At 50.0% G+C, this 9,539-nt stretch overlaps 1 protein-coding gene across 1 annotated transcript; it reads left to right on the top strand.

Annotated features, from left to right (window-relative positions):
- Nucleotides 1-8,677: 8,677 nt before the first annotated feature.
- On the top strand, nucleotides 8,678-9,245 carry EI90DRAFT_2951029 (uncharacterized protein; the record flags this gene model as incomplete). Its single annotated transcript, XM_039055402.1, has 2 exons — nucleotides 8,678-8,734; nucleotides 8,802-9,245. Coding segments are annotated over 2 exons (501 nt in total), but the record flags the coding sequence as incomplete, so codon positions are not given.
- Nucleotides 9,246-9,539: the final 294 nt, after the last annotated feature.

Genomic DNA, 9,539 nt, shown 5'->3' with positions numbered 1-9,539 from the left:
TTGCCTCTCTTTTATATATCATCTCTGACCCACAGTAGGTTGTGCCCTGGACAGGGCTAGTTACACCTAGGACTGTGGACCATAGGGGAGGGTCATGGGGACCCGGGAGTCGTCCCCTGACATTGCCTGAAGCAGAAAATGAGAAGAAGGTTACTCCTTCGGTTCTGCTTCGGCTTGGTTTATATACAAGTGGGAATCAGTCATGTGAGGGTGCCATGTCACCCCTGGATGGAGCCAGGATATTGTGGGTGGCTCTGCAGGTGATCCTGAGTGTCAGAGAAGAGAAATACAAGTAGAGGTGCATGGTGTGTCTGGCAGCGTGGTACCCCTGTGGGGTACCTGGCGTTGGACGTGTCTGGGCTACAGGCATGAATGTGAGGTCTCAGTGGGGTAGCTCAGCACACAGAGCCATAAGTGATACAATGGTGTGTATATTGTAAGCGGTTAACCCGGAAGTTACCGCTTACCCATGTGACTATATGTACCTTGTAATTACATATGGCTTGGGGTTGGGGCTATTGCCCTGACAATGAAGGAGAAGGTTGTCCATATGGAGAAAGAAGAGAGAAAGAAGGAAGGAAAGGGAGCCAGAAAGAAAGGAAGACAGACAGGAGAGAGAGAAGGAGGCGGTGTGGCACGGCACAGGGCAGCATGCCCTGACAGTCTCCAAGTTCATGTGCTGGCAATGTGCCCCACAAATTGCTGGGTAGTTTGTCATCTCAACTTTGCCATTTGGTATACAGATAGAACCACGAGTTTTGATGCAAGAAAAAGGTTGCTTTGCAATCTGTCAGGGCACACACCCTGACTAGCCCGGACCTGCTACACTTCCTGCATGCATTCCCGCGCTGCATGCTCCATGCACTGCATGCTCCAGGCCCGGTTCCTATCCTTCATGTGACTTCCGGGTATCCCCGGAAGTTTTCACTGTATTGGGCCACTGTGGGAAAGTGAGAAGTTAACCTTCTTCTCACTTTCTTACCCACAGTAGTCATGCCCTGAGATGGGCTGTGTTTACAGGTCAGACTGTGGACTGGAGAGAGGGGTCGGACCTGGGGTCCATCCCCTGACACAATCTCATTGAGTGTTTGTGGGTTGTGTCGATGACAAGAATGAAATCATGGGTCCAATGAATCAGCCCAAGCGACATGCTTTTGGCAAGCACTATCAAAGATATATATCCATGGAGGTAAGAAAAAGCAGCAGTGGGGGAGCTGATTTGATTGTTGCATTTTATGGAACTACAAAATGTAATGGCAGTATCCAATGAATAATGATGGATCCAACAATACAACCCAGATCCCAAATGGGTGATCGCTGTTAAATTGTCTTCTTCACATCGTTCCAGCCCCTGATAACTCCCAAGACTCTTGCCCATAAATTGATCTGGCAATGAGGACACTCCATACACTGAATCACCTGTTCAAAAGCGATAGTGATCCATGTTGCACTGGCATCTGCCAGTGCCTCCCAGGTCAGGTAGCTGTCATATCCATGCATACCTGATCCTGACCCGACTCCTGGACCTCCTTCTTCACCACCTCTGGAGTCCTACCCTACCGCTGTTTGTTCCGATATTCACCTTCGGTCCTGACACCACACCTCCTCTCACCCCTCATGCCACCTCCACACCTCCATCCTTCTCCTGTCCTATCTCTGCCCACTCCGATACTCACCTCAGACCGAACACCACCCCTCTTGCCACCATCCTCCTACTCTTCCTCCCACTCCTCCTCTTCCTCCTCACAACACCTCCACCCTTCCATCATTCTCCTACCCTTTGGACTGCTGCTTCTTCCCATTCTAGCCAGTTAGTCATCATCCCCACTTCCCCTCATCCTCCTGCCCCTCTGGGCTTCGCCCTCCTTACCTCCTTTCGGATGTACCACAGGTTCAGCCCTATGACCTTTGGTACCGCTCCACTTCTGTCATCCCTTTGTTCCCGTTCGGACGCCTTCATTCTGATTCGGACCCCCTTTGTTTCCTTGTGCTTTCGCCCTCTCCATTATATATATCGGCACTTGTACATACTCATTTTAGGCCTTAGTCTAAAATCGACCTGAAATGCCCCCTAGAGACTTCCTGCTCGCCACCTATGAAATTAAGGACCAAATAGACAAACAGCAATGGCACAGCGCTCTGCTTGAGTCGCTGAGGCCAAGGTCCCTCCTTGCTAAGTCTCCGGTTCCCCTCCGGAATCGTCCGCCCTCGCTGTCAGGGACTGCATGTCAGTTCACAACGATAAAGGTGTTCCCGAGAATCCTAGTCATTGTTAACGCTGAAGCGCCACCTTCAGCGGAGATAGGGCTTATATACATGGATACCGCTATCCACTAGAGTGCAGCTACAAACGAGATAAAGAACAGCCGATAGAATGACGACATGAAAAGATAACTATTCATTTGGATAATCGGAAGTGAGGTGTGGGAAAGGGGTGACATGTGGACGGAAGATAGAAGCGGGATGCTAAGCGAGATTACTGTTAGAACTTGCGGATTCAGACGACTCCGGAATGGAATCGGAGACTTAGCATGGAAGGACCTCGGCCTCAGCGACTCAGGCAGAGCGCTGTGCCATTGCTGGTTGTCCTAGGGGTCCCTAATTTCGGATCTAACAGAGGGAAAGTCTCTTGGGGGAATTCATGTCGATTTCGGACTGAGGTTACAAGTTACTAGGTACATTGTATATAAGGAGGGGTCCGGAATCAAAAGGAACAAGGGTAAGACGAAAGGAGACAAAGGGAGATGGAAAGAGGAACAACACCGAGGGTCAAGTGTTTGACTCAATGGTGTTTCCCAAAGGAGGAATGAAGGGCCAAGGCCCAAGGAGGAAGGAAGGAGGATGGGAGTCGGGAATGGCTAGCTGACTGAATAGAAGGAAGCAGCAGCCCAAATAGGAATGAGGGAGAATAGCGGAATTGAAATGGACAATGCAATAGTTGCAAGGTCCGGAGTAAGTCCGGAAAGTCCGAACTCGGAGGTTAAACTCCGGAATATTGGCAAAGGTAATTAAATGGAATGAGCTAACCAATACAATGGGTATAAGCGGAGGTGGGGTCAAAGTCCGAGGTCGGAGCTAAGACTGGAGGTTCCGGAGACGAGATGTGAACGGGATACCGGAGCGGAGGTCCGGAGTTGGGAGCATAGGTTTTGCGTACTCGTCTGGAAGGTGTCGAGGTTGGGGTCGGACCCGGAATGTTCCGGAGTCGGACCGAAGGTGGTGTCCGAGCCGGAGGTGGGATAACCTCTTGGGAGTCGGCAAGGAGAAAGTGATGGAAGGGAAGTAGGGCTCCGGAAGTCGGAGTTCGGAGTTCCAGGAGCCCAGAGTGGAGGTCGGGATTGTATGGATATGACAGCTGACTCCCAAGAGGTTATCCCACCTCTGGCTCTGACACCACCTTCGGTCCGACTCCGGAACATTCTGGGTCTGACCTCAACCTTGACACCTTCCAGACGAGCATGCAACACCTAGGCTCCCAACTCCGGACCTCTGCTCCGGAATCCCATTTGCGACTCTGTCTCCGGAACCTCCAGTCTTAGCTCTGACCTTGGACTTTGACCCCACCTCCGCTTATACCCATTGTATTGGTTAGCCCATTCCATTTATTTGCCTTTGCCAATATTCCGGAGTTTAACTTCCGAGTTCAGACTTTCTGGACTTACTTCAGACCTTGCAACTATTGCATTGTCCCATTCAATTCCACTATACTCCCTCATTCCTATTTGGGCTGCTGCTTCCTTTCTATTCAGTCAGCTAGCCATTCCCCACTCCCTTCCTCCTTCCTTCCTCCTTGAGCCTTGGCCCTTCACTCCTCCTTGGGGAACACCATTGAGTCAAACCCTTCTCAGTGTTGTTCCTCATTCCAACTCCCTTTGGAGTACCCTTGCTCCTTTTGATTCCGGACCCCTCCTTATATACAATGTACCTAGTAACTTGTAACCTCAGTCCAAAATCGACTTGATTCCCCCCTAAGAGACTTTCCCTCTGCTAGATCCAAAATTAGGGACCCCCAGGACAACCAGCAATGGCACAGTGCTCCACATGAGTCACTGAGGCTGAGGTCCTTCCACACTAAGTCTCTGATTCCATTCTGCAGTCGTCCAAATCTGCTGTATCTAACAGTGACCAGTTCTAAGTGTAATCTCATTATTTGGCTTCTATCTTTGCATGAACGATGATCCAGGAGGGCAATTGGAGACAAAATTGTGGCTCGAACCTTAAACAGGATGTGATGATGTAGAACTGCATTGCCATTTTGTGGCATGGACAAGTGTCATATCCGTACATACTGTTAGAGACCAGATCGAGATGAAGGATTTGCCTCTGTGGCAGAGGGCTTCGGCCTCAGTGACTCAAGCCAGGAGCACTGTGCCAAGTTACATGTCTGTGCCCTAATTTACTTACTGGCAACAAGAACTAAAGGGGGATCAACTCTAGTTGATATTATCACTGAGGTGTAACCTATGTACAAGTTAGGTATATATAGTTACAGCGAGAGTGGGCCTGTGAATGGTGGGGCTGAGCGGAGCAGAGCTAATGGAGTTAAACATTAGCTGACTGAATATTACCGACAAGTCAGGTTATGGGGTTAGCGGAATGGCAGGCAATAACCCAGAAATGGAAAGGAGGGATAGACCTGAAGGAGGGCTTGCAGGGCAAGCAAGTGAATTGCCCAGCAGAGGTGGGAGTGCGCTAGCAGATGTCAGAGCTGTCTGGAAGCCTTTGGGGCTCCATACTTATGGAGGCGTAGGTAATATATTGAAAAGAGGGGGTGGTGACCATCAAGGGAAGCGGAGGTGATTGCGGAATACGGGAGCTCCGAGGTTCATGAAGAAGGAGCAGAGGTGGTCCAGAAGGATCGGAGGTAGTGGAAGTCAATGGCTGTGGATGGATATGACACATACCCAATCCCGATCCAACTCCTGGACCCTCATATTCATCACCTCTGGAGTCCTACCCTATCTCCATCCACTCTGACATCCACCCTCAGACCAAACATCACTCCTCACACCACACTTCTCCTCTTACTCCCCATCTGTCCCTCTCCTACCTTACCTCTGTCCACTCTGGTGCCCACCTTTGGATGTGACCCCATTCCTCTCTCCACTCCACTCCTTACTCCTCTTGTCACTCTCCTCCCTCTGACCCTTTTCTGCCAAACCTCTGCCAAGTTACGACCTCCCACTGCCATCCCATACCTCATACTCAGACACAGCCCATACCTTCGCTCCAAGATTCCGTCATAGTTCCAACCTTGGACTTTGACTCCACCTCAGCTTAAGTCCATTGCATTGGTGACCTCATTCTACATAAATTTCATACCCATCCACAGCCATCATCCTTCACTACCTCCAGTCCCTCCAGACTACCTCCGCTCCTTTTTCACTAACCTTGGAGCTCCTGTATTCCGCAATCACCTCCGCTTCCCTTGATGGTCACCACCCCCTCTTTTCAATATATTACCTACACCTCCCTAAGTACAGAGCCCCGAAGGCTTCCGGACGGCTCCAACGTCTGCTAGCACACTCCCACCTCTGCTGGGCAATTCACTCGCTTACCCTGCAAGCCCACCTTCAGGCCTATCCCTCCTTTCCGTTTCTGGGTTATCGCCTACATTCTGCTAACCCCGTAACCTGACTTGTCAGTAATATTCAATCAGCTAATGTTTAACTCCGTTAGCTCCGCTCCACTCGGCCCTGCCATTTACAGGCCCACCCTCGCTGTAACTATATATACTCAAACTTGTACATAGGTTACACCTCATAAAATCGACTAGAGTTGACCCCCTTTTAGTTCTCATTGCCAGTAAGTAAATTAGGGCATGGACGTGTAACTTGGCACAGCGCTCCTGGCTTGAGTCACTGAGGCTGAAGCCCTCCGCCACGGAGACATTCCTTCATCTCGATCCGGTCTCTGACAGTAACCACCATTGCCAACATTTCTCGGACTTCCAACCCTGCCTCCATAACCTCCATAAGCTCTGCAACCTCTGAGCTTCATGGACCAAACTTGGCACTTTCACCGCTTGTAATGTATCTTTCATGATTTCCACTGCTTCCTTCCATTTTAGCCAGTTAGTCATCATCCCCACTTCACCTCATCCTCCTGCCCCTCTGGGCTTCACCCTCCCTATCTCCTTTCAGATGTACCACAGAGTCAACCCATGACCTTTGGTACTGCTCCGCTTCCATCATCCATTTGGACACCTTTGTCTTTCTACTATATACACAGGCACTTGTACATACTCATTTTAGGCCCTCAGTCTAAAATCAACTGTCATGACCTGGCAATTCCCACGGTCAGGTGATCACTCCCCACACCTTCTTCCTCCTCCGCTTTGACCCCATCAACTCCGCTGCCTGCCCGACGCTGCCTGAACAAGCCCATCACCCTTCCCCATCACTGCTACCTGTTTCCACAGCCCGTCACAGGCCTATGAGCCATTCCTTATCACGCTTGTTTTTCTTGATGGCCGTGCACGGCCGTCCTTCTCCCACACTCTTTGTTTGTTTTCGTTTCTTCTTAAGCCCGCCCGCAATCTCCATGAGATCTGGCAACTTATTTCTATTCATTCCATTATACTTAAATACCGGTTGTACACTACCTCGTACTTTAGTTCGAAAATCAACTAGGGTTACCCCCTGCACTCTCTGTCCGATTCAGTCACACCCTCTGCCTTCTGAAATATCGGGGCCACGTCAAGTATGAGGTGCAACGCTCACAAACGAGTCGTTGAAGCCAAAACCCTGTTTCACCATGATTGTCACCCCCACCCTTAACGGGCTGTTACGCCAGAGCAGCGGACCTTAACGGTCGCCGACAGCGAGTTACGGTAACATTTCCCATGCCCTGACATCAATCAGAAATGCCCCCTAGAGACTTCCTGCTCACTGCTTCTGAAATTAAGGACCAAATGGACAAACAGCAATGGTACAGCGCTCTGCATGAGTCGCTGAGGCCAAGGTCCCTCCTTGCCAAGTCTCCGGTTCCCCTCTGGAATCATCTGCCCTCACCCAGTTCTAACAACAAGTAGAATTCTATCGCCACAGGTACTGACCACTTACATAATGCACTTGGAGTCTGCTGGGCTCTCTTCAGGTTACCACCACACACCTGCTTTAATTTGATCGCCATTGAGGATGCCACTCTAAGGAGGGCTCAGACAATCCCATTATCAATGAGGCAAATATGTTGGCACTTGGAGCTGCTGCTAACGAACTGCTGGGTAACACTGAACAAATTATGAATTTTGACAATTTGGTTTCTCAGGTTATTTGGACCCATCAATGACATGCTCTTTGTGCTGGATTTGGGAGAACCCCCCTATGATGAATTGCGTAAGGGGCAGGTCACCTGTTGTCATGCATTGACTCCAGATCCTGACCTAGTATAATACTCAATCCAAAAGTATAAAGCCTCCTACCATCCCCATTTACGATTACTTACACCAACATGAAAATGGGGGATTCACTGGCATACCTCCTGCATGACCCTATTACTTCCATTGTGAGTGTCATATCCATACAATCCCGACCTCCACTCCAGGCTCCCGGAACTCCGAACCTGACTTCTGGAGTCCTACTCCCCTTCCGTCACCTCCTCCTTGCCGACTCCCAAGAGGTTATCCCACCTCCAGCTCTGACACCACCTTCGGTCCAACTCCGGAACATTCCGGGTCCGACCCCAACCTCGACACCTTCCAGATGAATACGCAACACCTAGGCTCCCGACTCCGGACCTCCACTCTGGAATCCCGTTCGCGTCTCCATCTCCGGAACCTCCGGTCTTAGCTCCAACCTCGGACTTTGACCCCACCTCCGCTTATACCCATTGTATTGGTTAGCTCATTCCATTTAATTATGTTTGCCAATATTCCGGAGTTTAACTTCTGAGTTCGGACTTTCCGGACTCATGTCGGACCTTGCAACTATTGCATTGCTCCATTCAATTCCGCTATTCTCCCTCACTCCTATTTGGGCTGCTGCTTCCTTTCTATTCAGTCAGCTGGCCATTCCCCACTCCCATCCTCCTTCCTTCCTCCTTGGGCCTTGGCCCTTCATTCCTCCTTTGAGAAACACCATTGAGTCAAACCCTTGACCCTCGGTGTTGTTCCTCTTTCCATCTCCCTTTGTCTCCTTTCGTCCTACCCTTGTTCCTTTTGATTCTGGATCCCTCCTTATATACAATGTACATAGTAACTTGTAACCTCAGTCCGAAATCGACCTGAATTCCCCCCAAGAGACTTTCCCTCTGCTAGATCCGAAATTAGGGACCCCCAGGACAACCAGCAATGGCACAGCGCTCCACCTGAGTCGCTGAGGCCAAGGTCCTTCCATGCTAAGTCTCCGATTCCATTCCGGAGTCATCCGAATCTGCCCGTTCTAACAGTGAGCGCCCCAGGTTCTGCTGGAGGCTGTCTACACCCACACATTGACCAATACAACCTTCAACCAGAGCCCTCATCCTATAGCACTGAAGAAAATGTAATCAATTTAGACTTCATCATGACGTCCACCACATTCAACCGAAATATTCACTTCCCTTATCCTTACACAGATATTCCTCCCGACTCCATCATACAGACATCACATGTCCATCATGACAGGCTTTGAACCTGATCCCACACAGCTTTCAATGGTCTATTCACAGATAATGGCACCATCAGGCTGAATGGGTCGTTAGTTGCCTCCCAGAAGATGCTACAGTCATGAACTGCATTCTCCATATCTTATATGTGTGCCGGGTTCTATCTGTGATTCCACCCATTCTTTATCGACATTTTTTATCTCTCCCTGTTTTAGGGCACATCATCATGCATCTACTGTCCCGACTTTGAAACTATCACTCAGACATTTGAGACTCTCCAAAAGTATGGTTGCCGGCTCTCCAAATGCATTCCCCAGGACTCCGAGATTTTCACTGACCTCATCTGCCATGCAGCAGAACCAAATACAGATGCACTGAAAGTTTATATGCTGGCAGCTTCACATGGTTTCAAAGAACTTGTGGTCCAGTGCTCTTACTATGCACTTCGCATCCCCATCAGTAGGATTGATGAAGGCAGCTCTATCATGATGGGGCTGCTGTATCTGCTTCACTTGTTGCAGCTCCATGTGACTCAAAGAGCTGCACTTCACAGATTGCTTATGGAGCCACCAGAGCATCATGAAGATATGCCATTTTGCAACTGGAGGAGGCAAATAGGGACAACGAGGGCATATGGTCTGATTGCTGGCTACTGTTAGAACTGGGCGAGTGTCAGGGCACGGCCTAACCAGCTACCCTGACTCCCTATGCCAGAAGGGAGTTGCCATCAGACAATCCGGAGTGATCCGAAGAACGCAGGTAATTGTCATATCCATACAATCCCGACCTCCGCTCCGGGCTCCTGGAACTCCGAACTCCGACTTCCGGAGCCCTACTTCCCTTCCATCACTTTCTCCTTGCCGACTCCCAAGAGGTTATCCCACCTCCGGCTCGGACACCACCTTCGGTCCGACTCCAGAACATTCCGGGTCCGACCCCAACCTCGACACCTT

Source organism: Cantharellus anzutake (genome assembly GCF_015039405.1).
Source record: "Cantharellus anzutake strain C23 chromosome Unknown EI90scaffold_182, whole genome shotgun sequence".
Taxonomy (NCBI): domain Eukaryota; kingdom Fungi; phylum Basidiomycota; class Agaricomycetes; order Cantharellales; family Hydnaceae; genus Cantharellus; species Cantharellus anzutake.
This window is presented reverse-complemented; position numbering and strand designations above follow the sequence as displayed.